This window comes from Neolamprologus brichardi, chromosome 1 (assembly GCF_056152115.1).
Source record: "Neolamprologus brichardi isolate AB-2024 chromosome 1, ASM5615211v1, whole genome shotgun sequence".
Taxonomy (NCBI): Eukaryota; Metazoa; Chordata; class Actinopteri; order Cichliformes; family Cichlidae; genus Neolamprologus; species Neolamprologus brichardi.
Genome location: NC_142104.1, coordinates 9,580,107 through 9,594,278, shown reverse-complemented (window position 1 = coordinate 9,594,278; position 14,172 = coordinate 9,580,107). Strand labels below are relative to the sequence as shown.

The window sequence follows — 14,172 nt, the reverse complement described above, 5'->3', positions numbered from 1 at the left end:
ATGTGCTATGTATTACTTGCATCTTTCATATAGTTTTGGCCAATGTGTAGTAGGTACCGTAATATGATTGTATATCACCACGCTGGCTGTTTTTGGCTATGAGAAGACTTAAGGACTTATAAAGGAATCAGCTCTGGATGCACAGGGGGGCTCCCAGCTTGTCTCTCTTACCAACCACATAGAGAAATGTAAGAATTTGGAGGTCTTTTAGTTCATTTTAATATATATATACCTATTTTTCCTTTTTAAAGACAGGCAAGCAGAACTCAATTCTGCTGTGCTTACATTTTAAGAGTGAAAGGCTGTGATTCACTTTGATTAAAGTAATCACAGTGCTTTTTAAAAAACAGCAGCACTGTGTCAGTAACATGAAATCCTATGAGTAGTGTAATGATACGTTTCAAAGCAGGAGGCCTTCTTATAACAATAGGAGTCGGATATTGAAAAGCCAGGAAAACCGTGATTGTGTGTGCAACACAAACGCCAGATACCCTTTACAGTCCTATAGCTAGTGCAGCAACCTCATTTAACACCATGTTTTTCAAGGAAAACTCATCTGCTGTAAGACAGGAACAAACAACAGTTCAAGCACAGTGGATTTCTGTGCTTGGTGCAAGTTGTTTGTAAGGTTTGTGTCAAGGCTGTGTTCAGAATCGCTTGAAAAAGTATCACTTTGTAGCTGTATTGATTTTTGTCAGCCTGTATAAAATATAAATCTATAAACAGCTTGGGTTTGCTCACACTGGGAGAGATAGCGTTTCAACAAATATCTGGTTTATAATACTAAGATATGCATATAGCAAGAATCCAAATAGGGCCCGTGCCTGACAATATGTAGGCTGCTAGGTAGTTAGTGAGCCTTGAACAGAAGCTTTATGTGGTTGGCAGGCCATGTGATGTGTCACAGCAGGCAGTTAGGACCTTTTAGTATTCTGACGAACCGTAGGAGGAATCTAAGGCGAGAGGAGAACAGAGTGGAGCCGCCACCAGCCTGTCTCCCAGGCAGCCTGTGATGTCATAGCAGCCCCCACGGGGAGATCTCTGTCATCGCTGCTCAGGCATATCATAGTGGCTGACTCCTCAACAGCAGCCTGTTGGCTGGCTGGCTAGCTGTGGGAGGGGGTTACTGGATAACTGAGTATCCCTTGAGGACTGTTGTCAAGGCAATGGATACAAATGGAGGGGCGGGGGAAAGCAAAGCTTCCCCAGACAAACAAACAAATAAACAAATAATAAATACTCACTGGCAGGTGCTTGTGTACTGGGTATGCTGTAGATAGCCTCCTAACCATAATGTATGTTTTTTGATGTTTGAGAAGTCTAAATAAAGGAAACCCTGTGTTTGCTGTCAACAGCTAAAAAGGTTGCAAATATGTAGGTTTCTAATGTCAACACAGAAAAGGACAAGCTGTGTCAGAAGAACTATGTACCTTTCATGTGCATCTGTTTATAGCACTTTTTCCAGTACATTTTTTTCAGATTCAGTGCTTGTGTAAACAGAAAACAAAATAGTTTTAATCACAAAACACATTGAGCATACTTTAGCTGATAAAATACGATATTTTAACTAAACGGATGAAATATGTACACTTCTCCCCTTTTTGTCTTCAGGGTCGTATCATACGTGGTGCCTACAGGTTTCAGGCTGTTATTACCACATTTGAGATGATTCTTGGAGGCTGTCCCGAACTCAATGCCATAGAGTGGCGCTGCGTTATTATTGATGAGGCCCATCGTCTCAAGAACAAGAACTGCAAGCTGCTAGAGGGATTCAAGCTCATGAACCTGGTAGATAAATCATGAGCTTAGAGAAAATTATTACACATTGTCCAAATTTTATTCAGAAATACCAATTGAAGCAATTTTCACTTCACATTTAAACTCTTGTCCTCTTCAAGGAACACAAGGTCCTGCTGACAGGTACTCCTCTCCAGAATACAGTGGAAGAGCTCTTCAGCCTGCTTCACTTTCTGGAGCCGGCACGCTTCCCTTCTGAAAACACCTTCATGCAGGAGTTTGGAGACCTTAAGACTGAAGAGCAGGTGAGCTTAGATATGTGCACATTCTGTCTCAATATTCTCCATGACACAAATACACCTTAGAGAAAAACTGCATCAATGTGTGTTGTGTTGTTGTGCTTTTATGGCTCCACACAGCACCTTAATATTTGCAGAATCTAAAAGAGATCTTTCTTTTCAGTGTTGGTAATTTTTTTATGAATGGGCAGCCAAATTTCAAACACACTGCTCATCAGATGTGAAGATACTGTTGAACTGGAGCCTATTCTAACTAGGGCACAGTCATAAAACACACACATCCAACACATGGTGAATAATAACAACTGATAACAGGTATTACACTGCTCAGTGCTGGACTATGTGACAGTTTCGCAGTTCCTGCTACATACTGCTGTTTGGCATTTCATTTTTAGTCAGTGTTACCAAAGAGGTGTTCAACGGAAGGCTGCTAAAAACATCTCAAAGTCAGGAGTGTGGAAGTTGAAAAATTTGGAGCAGCCAGCGTTCAACACATGGAACTAAATTTAGAAATGTGTAATCCTTTTCATAGTAAAAGCTGTTGGTGCTGTTAGGAGACTTATTTTCTCCACACAGCATAACTGATATTAAATGAAGTCCTGCACAGGGTGTGTAATAAAAAAAAAGCACTTTGTAAAGCTGGCCTAGTCCTTGGAGGGTAATAGTATCTACACAGTGATGCTGCACTACAGCACAAATTCATGATTTGTGAGATGTAGGTCTTCATAAGATGAAGGAAAGAAATTACTAGACATACATATGAGATAGCCTAGATTATATCTCTTTGGCAAGCTACAATAATAATGATAATATGAAGAAGGTGTCTCTGTAATATAAAATACTGTGCTTGGATCAGCTTCACTCTTCAGCGACTTCTGCTTTAAGAGTGAAATTGTATGTGTTACTATGGTTGCGCTTAACACCAAATGATGCAAATAGTTTCCCCACTGTGGCATTTCTTAACAGTAGCTGGAAATGAAAACAATTTTGCAGTCAACTGCTGAGCTAACACCGAGTTACACTTCTAGCCAGTGATTATTTACATAATGTATGTTATCTACTTTTAGTGGTTCTTTGCATCACCCACTATACTTGTGAAATACACATTTCCATGTGTAATGATACGTGTCTGTCTATGATATGGAACAGAAATTGAATTTCTTCATTTTTTGCTGCTCTGTAACTTTTAAAATACACTTATTAAATGCAATAAATCTAAATTTGGAAATGGAAATTTGATGACTTGGATAATACTGTTCGTTATAACCCAACACAGCTACAGTTGTATCCTTTTCAAACATACAATTTTTAGCCCCCAAACAAGTGCAGCATAGAAGCAGCTGCCAAAGGTGAGTTCAAACTGTCTGTGACCCACAGGTGCAAAAGCTTCAGGGTATCCTGAAGCCTATGATGCTGCGTCGTTTGAAAGAAGATGTGGAGAAGAAGTTGGCTCCGAAAGAGGAAACCATCATTGAAGTTGAGCTCACCAACATTCAGAAGAAATACTACCGTGCCATCCTAGAGAAGAATTTTTCTTTCCTGGCTAAAGGAGCTGGCCCGGCAAATATGCCCAACCTGGTCAACACTATGATGGAGCTAAGAAAGTGTTGCAACCACCCCTACCTAATCAAAGGTAGGACAGCGCTGAAAGCTTAAATAAAGAAGTTCTGTAATAACTGCAAACTAACAACTTTTTTCTCACCTTCTAGAGCTAACAGCCAAATTTAGCAAATTTAAATTCTTTCTTTAATCTGCTTTTTTATGGTACACAAGTACCATTGTTTCTCATATAATTATGCTCTTATATATCAGTCATTGAATTGAAATCAGGCTTTAAATAAAATAATTAACTTTGACAATACTGCGTCCCTTATTTTTAATGCGCCCATGTCTTTGCTATGACAGGAGCAGAGGAAAAGATCCTAGAAGACTTCAGGGAAGTGCACAGCCCTACTGCCCTAGACTTTCACCTGCAGGCTATGGTGCAGTCTGCTGGGAAGCTCGTCCTCATTGACAAATTACTGCCTAAAATGAAGGCAGGAGGGCACAAGGTGCTCATCTTCTCCCAAATGGTCCGCTGTCTGGACATCTTGGAAGACTACCTCATTCAGAGAAGGTAACAGGGTGTAACTAGACAAACTGTAGTCCTGCAGTTCAAATGTGATATGGCCCTTACTCGCTTACCTTTGACCTCGTTCTATCCAGTCTGATAGTAAGGAAGCACCATATCTGCTGTACACAACCAAACAAGGTTTTAGTTGTACACTTAGTAGTAGTTTTAAATGTTCCTTTCTACCTGCAGTGTTTAAATTTCTAATTTCCTTTATGTTCAAAGAGATGTCAAATTATCACACCAAACTGCCAGGCACTTTACACGACAGCCTGCTATTTTAATCTTCTCTTCAGCATTTTTAACTTGATAATGTCTCAGTTCCATCACAGGGTTTTAGGTTTGAATTTCAGAGTGGAACTATACTACACGGAACTATTTCAATCAGTATACATGAATTATTTTTTTCCTCTTTCATCAAAGATATAAAGCTAATGTGTACAAACTAAGTTCCAGCTAAAGCCCTTCACTGTCCTGTTCTAGCTCTTCCTTTTTCTTTCTCTTCTTTCTTTCTGCTGGCTGCCCACCAGAAGCTAGAACAAACCTGAAGCTATTGTAAACATGTGAGGTGCTGTGCAACACAGACCTCAGACAGGGTTCAGCAGCAGGTTACAAAAGCCTTCAGGGTTCCATCACATTAGACAAGTGGGAGATTCTGATGTTTCTCTTGAGTGGAAGTGGATAACCTCAGGAAGAGCAAGGGGTAGGACTGTAGGAGGGGATGATTGTGGACACGAGGATGAAAGAGCATACTCACCTCTTGTAGAAATAGTTTTATATTTCTCGGGTTAAGAAAAAGGGAATACAAAACAAAACAAGAATACTTGATAGTGTGAAGACCATAATACTGTAGTCTTGTTTTGAGTATGGATAAATGAATATGGCTGTCAAAGAATAACGCCCACATTTTGAACATACCGAGGTGTTCGATTAGATAAGCACTATACCTGGATCCCATGTACAAGAAGTCAGAATAAACGATTTAAAAAGGTATTGTACAAACATTCATCATATTTATTTCATTTATGTTGCAGGTATCTGTACGAGCGTATTGATGGACGGGTTCGTGGAAATCTGCGACAGGCTGCCATCGACCGCTTCAGTAAGCCTGACTCAGATCGCTTTGTTTTCCTTCTGTGTACAAGAGCTGGTGGGCTGGGAATCAACCTCACAGCAGCAGACACCTGCATCATCTTCGACTCTGACTGGAACCCACAAAACGACCTGCAGGTAGGACTCAGCAGTGGGTTCAGCGAAATGCTGTAGATTTTGTTTTATTGCTGTTTCGAGAAAGTGGCATACTAACAGTTATCTGAGATCTGCTCGTGCAATTAATAGGCAGCAAAACTAGCCACCATGGGAAGTGCATTACACTGTGTCTAGTCAAAAGTACATGTTGTGAATGCTCAGTCATTCCACAAACAACTTACATGTTATTTGTTGAATCTCATTTTAATGAGTCGTTTAAGAAGAGCTGTCTTTCAAATCAATGTGTAGATATTAAAACAAATTGTATGCTCGGTGCAGTTTCCTCAGTTTTTGTATACTTTACAGGCCCAGGCTCGCTGCCATCGCATCGGTCAGAACAAGGCAGTGAAGGTGTACCGTTTGATCACCAGGAACTCATATGAGCGAGAAATGTTTGATCGCGCCAGCCTCAAGTTGGGTTTGGATAAAGCAGTGTTGCAGAGCATGAGTGGCCGAGATAACAGCCTGGGAGGAGGCACTGGGGGAGGGGTAAGTTTGAGAATTGTCCATACGGTCTGGAATAGAAACGAGTAGTTAAATCTTAAAATCTTGTAAATTAGAAACCATCTTGCAGAATTACACGAGCCCCAGCGCCAATGACTAATGCCTCATATGGGGAGATGCAAATAAATTATAATAAAATGTTTTTTGTTTTTTGATCGAAGTGTTCTGTTTATTGTTAACGAACAGTACACCGTCCGCTCTCTTCTCCAGCTTTGCCATCTTAAACTCTGAAAAGCTGGATATGAAACAAGTTAATGATCTCCTGAAAATTATTACATTTATAAAAGACAAGAGATCAATGCTGCATTTCTTTCAGCTGCCATTCTAGTAACATAAAAGTTGACATACATACCCGGGATACTGAATTACATTAGGAGGACACTGTAGCAAATGTGAAATGACACTAAGCCAATTTTTTCTTGTCAAGCCAACAAAAAAATAAAAACTAAAACGTGAAGGTCACTCTTAAAATTTCCACTTGAAGTGTAACCGATCCTGATCGAGTCTAATCTGTTTGTGAAGGAGTGTGTCAACACTGTGAGGTGTGTAGGTAGATGCTTAGCTGCAGTTTGTGTCCCCTGGGAGTTATATGAACTGTAAGGAGGATGTATTAGCAGTTTTCTACATCTGGCCTGACTGAACATATCTGCATACTAAACAAATGCCGGGGTTGGATATATAGCTGCTAATTTTTTGATTTTAATAATTCGGCACGCTTTTTGTCGCTCTAGCTGTGTGCCTGCATTTAGTGTGCTATTTCTGTCAACTGGAGATTTGATCAACTCATGCATTATGTAGTGCCATTCCTCCTGTGGTTCCATTTCACACCTGAAGTCTATTTTGTAATCTGTGAACCATTATCATGTAATTATAACCGTGTTATAGTTTCATGACTTTAATGTTTTTTTGTTTTTTTCTTTACCTTACAGGCTGTGCAGCAGCAGTTGTCCAAAAAGGCGATTGAAGATCTGTTGCGACGTGGGGCCTACGGGGCAATCATGGATGAGGAGGATGAAGGGGCCAAATTCTGTGAGGAGGACATTGACCAGATCCTGCAGCGCAGGACAAAGACCATTACCATTGAGTCTGAGGGACGAGGATCCACTTTTGCCAAGGTAAAAAAACAAGAAATCTGATAAATAGAACTCGTTAAGTACAAATGATTTAACATCAGCTTTATCACCTTTTGTGTACATGAGTGTGGAGATTGCATATCGCTGGCTTTTTAAAATTCTCAACCTGTGCCAATTCCTGATTCAGGCATACGGGGAAAAACAAATATGATTATAACTTAATGTGATTCTGATGTCTGCTTTCAGGCCAGTTTTGTAGCATCTGGAAACCGTACAGACATCTCCCTGGATGACCCTAATTTCTGGGACAAGTGGGCCAAAAAGGCTGACATTGATATGGATATGGTCAACGGCAGAGTGAGTACCAGACTAAAATGGATACAATATCCACAGAAATGGATAATTGGAATGTGACATACACAGGACATCTATTCCCCTTTAACTGCATAAAAGACATAAAGTCCATGAAATTTTTTCCCCCTCTACAGAACAGCCTGGTCATTGACACTCCTCGTGTCAGAAAGCAGACAAGGCCCTTTAGTGCCACCAAGGATGAGCTAGCAGAGCTTTCAGAGGGCGAGAGTGACGGCGATGAGACCAAACCTAAGCTCAGACGAAACTACGATCGCCTGAACAGCTATGGCCGCACAGAGTGCTTCAGAGTAGAGAAGAACTTGCTTGTCTATGGGTAAGATACATTTAATAAGTTTAACCTAATACTAACTATTAAATAACATAGCTGGTATTTGGAAGGACTCACCTGAATTTTTATCAACAAAGAGGCTCCTGAAAAATTTGTAATAGATTGAATTAAACATCCTATTATCTCCACTTGAATTTGTCCATTCACATACAAACAAACAAGACCATCAGGATTATAAATTACAGCAATATGCATTTTTGCTTTCACACTAAAAAACGTCATCCAAACTGTATATAGAGTCTGCTTCCATACTCAAATGAGTATTCCTAAGTGTGGCATTCCCCTTCTGTTTCCAGATGGGGTCGTTGGAAGGATATCCTCAACCATGGCCGTTTTAAGAAGCAGTTGACTGAGTGGGATGTGGAGTCCATCTGCAGGGCCTTGTTGGCCTACTGCCTGGTCCATTATCGTGGAGATGACAAAATCAAAAGCTTCATGTGGGACCTCATAGCCCCTACCGAGGATGGACGCACAAAGGAGTTGCAGAATCACTTAGGTGAGTCTCAGCAATTCAAGCTGACATTTACTGACTTTATTACAATCAGTAAGTAGTAAGAATTAATTTGAACCACAACACTTACTTTTTTATTTTGCTAGGCTTGTCTGCCCCAGTTCCTCGGGGGAGAAAGGGTAAAAAGATGAAGACCCAGTCTAGTTCTTTTGACATCCACAAGGCTGAGTGGCTCAGGAAGCACAACCCTGAGCATATGCTTCAGGACGATGGCTATAAGAAGCACCTGAAACACCACTGCAACAAGTAAGTATTCACTTATGGCACTTTTCATCCATTAAGACAAATAATGTTCCAAATGACCACAATATAGAGGTTCTATATTGCTATTTCAAAAGCATTATAAGATAAAAGAGAGTATGCATTTAACTGGCTTATAGTGGAGATGGGGACTAATTGTCTATTGCTGTGTTGTTTAGTCTCCCGTGCGTGAGAAAGAGGTGTGTGAGTACTGATGTAAAACTTTAAGCTATTATAGAAACTGGCAGGTGATGATTATTCTCTTTTAACAAAGATGATCTCGATTTATTTTTCGTGTAATGAAGCCTAAGTGTATGAAAATACAGTTTGCACATGGCTCAAATTTTAACCGCGGCACCTTCAAGCAACAATAATTAGGAAGCACTAAAACATGTATTGGAGCTGACAGTCCGCTGATTGATTAACAGACTTCACGTTGAGACTAGCTGATAAGAATCTTCATGAGACTTCAGCCCATCTAATGGCTGTCATAGATCTCTCTTATTTACAGAGGGGGGAATAGCGCTATAAAACGCAGAGCTTGTGTCCATTGGGCTTTGGATGCAGAGCACTGAAGCTTCCATAGAAAGTTCTCCATTGTTTCCTTTTCCAGTATTGCTGAATCCAGGGATTGTCTGATATGTGACACGCCGGGCAATTGGGGACATGCAGCTAGCAGGGTTTGCTGACTTGTGCGTTTTCCCTCTGAGGACCTGGAATGTGACTGGTGGGGTGGGGGTGTGCACTGGCTTCTTAACAGACCCACAAATGTAGGACACAGCTCTTGCACAGCAATGGTTGCTATGGGAAGAAGGGGTAAATTACTGTAGATTGTTTCCTAAAAGACTTGAAAAGTTTAAAGCATCAACAGGTTATGAAACTGGGTCATAGTGGGTGATAACGATGTGAACATCTTGGACCTTACTGAATAAAATGCAGTTGATTTTTTTCCCCTTTTTTACTGCATGCTGAAGAATATAATTATGAAAATATACTTATACTATGCAGGTTTAAGAAGGCATTTTATGGTCAGTGCGTGTTTTGGATGAGAATATTATCTCTCTGTTACGCTGATGGCGTTTTCTATGTACAGCCCATTGGAAATTTTTTACATGCCACTCATGTCAGACATACTTGGGTTATTTGTTTTTGAAAGACTGTGTTTGACTGTGCTGAGATCCTCTGCAGCCTCTCTGAGTGAACCACATCTCTCACACACAAACACAAATGCAACTAACAGAGGCTTGGAAAAGGGGTGCTGACAGGCAGAGGAAGCAGCAGCTGCTCCTGGGCGGGTCCAGTCACACAGGAATATGGAGGGTGGAGGACGGAGGGAGGAGGACGTTCAGCTCTAATTTACCAGAGCCACAAGTCCAGGCCGGTCAACATAGACATCCATCACTCCTACAGACGGACAGACTCTGGAGCCCTCCGGTTGTTCATGGTCGTGTCAGTAAATGAAAGAAGGATTTTGGGCTCATTTATAACAATATTTAGCCTAGTTATACCAGAAGAAAGATGGAATGCCTGACATGATGTAGTTGTGAGCAGCAGCCCACAGTTTTTTCAGTGCTCTTGATAGAAAAGCTGTGCTGAAAAGAAGCCTTGGCAGGAGAAGCAATGGATCCATATGATGATGTATGAATATAGTGGTGTAAGTGATGAGAAAAAGTGGTCACAAATACAAGGAAGCAGACTAGCCTGCCAACAATGGTACTAACAGAGATGTGACCTAAAAAAATCATTTTAGGATTTTTCAAAATTCATTCATTCATTTATTTATTTTTGTCCTTGAAACCTTAGAGCCAAAATTGGCCAACAGGCATCATGATGTGTTCTTACAGAATGACTAGACCGTAGGTCTTCGTCACCAAGAAAATCTCAAGGCTTGCTAGACGCTACAGCTCTGGTACACCAGCACATCAGTTCCCAGCACTTCACTGTCTGCGCTCAAAGCCTGCTGCCTGTAATGTGCGATCATGCATCACAGAGCTAATGTCTCCCCTGTGAGTCAGCCTCCTCTCTACCTTGTCAGCCTCGACTTCCCAGCCTTCATCTACTGCCAGTACAACCACATGACAACTGGAGAGAGACGCTTGTCTGTTCATTCAGTCCTCAGAGCCGAGCTGCGGATGTGCTCATGACTCCCTTGTGACGTCTATACAATAATGTCACTTTAAGTGATACAATAATTCATAGTTAATTGATCAGGGTTGGCACATATGCCGGTCTCTTCAGAAGAGTTGTGTAGTGTCTCCTGCTCCGTCAAAGGCCTGTACAGTGGAGTATTTATAGCTGTACTTTGCTCTTAGTACACTTAAAGATGAGAGATTATAGGCATAAATTGATGAATGTGACTAAATGTATAAGTGAAAATGAAATGAGTTTACAATACAGTCTGTAGTCTGACCACACATTTAATTGCATTCTGCCCAACAAATTGGTGAGTCTGTGTGCGTACGTCTGTGTATTGTGTATTACTTCTGCTTGCTCAGCAGGGCTGAGTGGTCAGGGCTTTGTTCTGACCAGTGGGTTTTCTCTGTGCAGGGTGCTGCTCAGGGTCAGAATGCTCTACTACCTGAAACAAGAGGTGATAGGAAGCCAGGCCCAGAAGGTGCTAGATGGCGTGGACTCAAGGTGAGCTTGACTTTTACCTAGTCTGATGTCAACTTGGGTTGCTTGCACTGAGAATTAAAACAGTTTATCACTAAGATGAGTTTTTCCTGCAACTCTTATTGCTTGGGTCTCCATTAGAATTTATTTTTGGCAAAGACTATACTATACTCTTCCTAGGACATAACTCATCTGTTTATACTTATACTGTTTATGCTTTTAAACCTCTATGCAGCATTTTTATAATTGTACACTAGTCGCAATCTCACTGTACAGAAAAGACCAATGCTTCTTCTGCCTTAATACAACAGTAAATGCCTTGATAGAGATGGTAAATGACAACTCTGGTTAAAGGGTTAAAGGCGTTGCCACAGACTTCTCTCCTGGAGTGGTGTCATTAGCCTATGGTATCAACCTGTTGAGGGAACAAATGATCAGCCAAATTCATTAGAACAGACGTTCCCAAAGTGTGGGGCCCGCCCCCTAGGGGGGGCGCAGAGCCATTGCAGGGGGGGCGCGGCATGAAAAGGGAAAAAAAAAAAAAAAAACAACGCTTGGACACTGCTAGCACGGGCGCCCACACAAAGGCAAAGCAGGAGATGAAGCATAGCTGAATATGTTTCCAAACCAACTTCATTCTAAGCCAAAGACTAGAAAATATGGTGAAGCATATCTTCCCTTTGGTTTCACCTGCACAAGTGCTGAGGTAGGTCTCCTTGCAGGATTGGTTTTCCCTTTGTTGGGAGCAGCGCTGGGCTGTTTGGACAAACATGGACATGGACAAACAGTATCCCACATTCTTGATTTGTAGTTCACAAACACTTGTTGTAATGACTAACTACTCTTGACATTTTGGAGATGTTAGCTCTTTATACAGTAAAGTTACAGTGGGATACAAATAACATCAGGCTGATCCTGCCACAATTTGTTCCCCGGTTCAAATCACGGACAAACAGCGTCCAACAGTTGTTTATGTTTTTGAACCCATTTTGCAGAGGGATTTTTTGAAAAATGTATTGATAGCAATGTTGAATATTATTACACAGAAAAAAACAACTACATGTAAAATAATTACACCATGACGCCTCTGCCTTTGTAAATGGAGGGACAGTAACTGCATGTATATGTGAGTGTGTAAAACCTGCAGATAGTCAGATTAACAGTATTTCGTCTCTACCTGCCATTCTGCAATTCATCTCATGTAAACAATAACGTGCACACAGCGTGACGTGAAAAAAGGCACATACCTTTGACATTGCATGACGAACTCTGTATTCCTCGTCCAGTAAACGCAAAAAAGGAGTTTTAAAAAATCTCCATTCTCGGTGATTCGAAACGCCGTTTACGTGTGGACGAAACAGCTGCGTTTTCAAAAATACCCGTGTAGGTGTGGACATAGCGTAAAAGAGTTAGTAGTTTATTTTCTTACTACCTGTAATTTATTGCAGATTACTTGTAATTATTTGCTTAATTGTTTACTAAATGTTTGAGGTGTGAAATAAACCGCAATGGAGCAAAATATGGGTGTGTGTGGTTGGAGGATGTGTTCGTGCGTGTGCGCGCGCGTGAGGGGGGGGCGCGAACATTTTTCTTGTAAAACAAGGGGGGCCCAGCAAAAAAAGTTTGGGAACCACTGCATTAGAAGGTTGCAGAGCTCCACCTGCTGGTGAAAGACGGGACTTATTTATTTTCTGCTCAAGAACAAGATGGTTCAACTACAGTGCTTTTGCATCTTTGACGTGGTCAGATTCAACACTAAGTTCACTATAGCAACCTTATTTGTATTTAAGGTATAATGCCACATTGTGATCTTTTCCAAAACATGGCAACTGCCATGAACATGAAATTACTATTTACATTTTACAAATAGCTTTGTATGGATTAACAATAAAAGACGTTTTTATTGAAGCAAATAGATGTAGAAGGGTTTTGTTTTTTTGAAGTTCTTTAATCAAATCCAGCTGCTTTTTAACAATACATCAAGAAGTATATTTTGAAAAACGGTCACAGCTATCAGCAAGTATATTGAAATGTATAAACATCACTCCCCATAATACCTGTCTAAAGCTGTGCGTCTTCTTGTCCTCTACAGTGAAGTAAAGATCTGGGTTCCAGAGCCTGACAATTCAGAGCTTCCAGCCCTGTGGTGGGATGCAATCTCTGACAAGTGTCTTCTGCTGGGTGTCTTTAAGCATGGTAACAGTTTTTCTACTAATGTGACTTGCTTGGGGGGGAGGGTTCTTTTATTTTGTTTGCTTTTATATTAAGCTTTTTCCATGATGATAGTGGTGTGTTTGGTGAAAAGGAAAAGTCCGTATTTGTTATTTTAAGTACCATCAGTGGAAACCTGCTAAAATATTTTTGGTTGGTGGGAAATGAACCAGCTTGTCTACTTCATATCTGTTTCCATGCATTATCCTTAACTAATTTTGGTGTTTACTTATCTTCCTGTGCTTTCCCAGGTTATGAGAAGTACAACACTATTCGTGGAGACCCTACCCTGTGTTTCCTAGAGCGTGTGGGGAAACCAGATGAGAAGGCCATCGCTGCTGAACAGAGAAACAATGATTTCATGGATGGGTGAGTACACGACACCGTCCTGAACTGTTAAAATACTTTCTTTTACTTTAATTTGATTAGGCTGGTCCAGATATCTTTTAATCTGTCATCTGCAAAAAAAACAACAAGGCACAAACTTTCTCTATGTGGATAGGGATGTGGATGATCCAGAATACAAGCCGGCTCCAGCACTATTAAAGGACGACATGGAGGTAAGGTCACAAGACTCAAAGGTGAATGTTGCTATTTGATATTTATTCCCCCAAATTTTATTCTGTTCATGTGGATGTAGCGTTTTTCTGTTCAGCTGAACAGAATCAACTTTTTAGGATTTTCTTACCTGGATGATTGAGCATGCATCAAGATATTTGATACTTAATTTGACTTGTTGGGGTTGTCAGTTCTCCGGTATTCTTCTTTAAACATAAATTCTTCTCATTCAGGACGACGCCTCTTCTCCTGGAGACTTGGTTATCACTGACAGTGCTGGAGGTAAGTATCAGATGCTTGTAATTCACAGCAAATTATCATGATTACAAGCACAGGCCTCCCACGGGCAGGAGAAATCTAGAGAT

The 14,172-nt window shown here is 40.8% G+C and overlaps 1 protein-coding gene across 5 annotated transcripts in view; it reads left to right on the top strand.

The window, feature by feature from the left end:
* Positions 1-14,172, top strand: part of chd9 (chromodomain helicase DNA binding protein 9) — a 74,249-nt gene that overhangs the window by 50,018 nt on the left and 10,059 nt on the right. For all 5 annotated transcript variants that reach the window (XM_006779782.3, XM_006779781.3, XM_035914927.2 and 2 more), the window contains 16 exons: positions 1,612-1,788; positions 1,899-2,042; positions 3,414-3,669; positions 3,942-4,152; positions 5,181-5,376; positions 5,701-5,883; positions 6,828-7,013; positions 7,218-7,328; positions 7,460-7,659; positions 7,971-8,170; positions 8,272-8,431; positions 10,973-11,062; positions 13,131-13,234; positions 13,501-13,618; positions 13,752-13,809; positions 14,041-14,089. In XM_006779782.3, the coding sequence (XP_006779845.2) occupies positions 1,612-1,788; positions 1,899-2,042; positions 3,414-3,669; positions 3,942-4,152; positions 5,181-5,376; positions 5,701-5,883; positions 6,828-7,013; positions 7,218-7,328; positions 7,460-7,659; positions 7,971-8,170; positions 8,272-8,431; positions 10,973-11,062; positions 13,131-13,234; positions 13,501-13,618; positions 13,752-13,809; positions 14,041-14,089 (2,443 nt within the window). The remainder of the gene's footprint in view (positions 1-1,611; positions 1,789-1,898; positions 2,043-3,413; positions 3,670-3,941; positions 4,153-5,180; positions 5,377-5,700; positions 5,884-6,827; positions 7,014-7,217; positions 7,329-7,459; positions 7,660-7,970; positions 8,171-8,271; positions 8,432-10,972; positions 11,063-13,130; positions 13,235-13,500; positions 13,619-13,751; positions 13,810-14,040; positions 14,090-14,172) is intronic.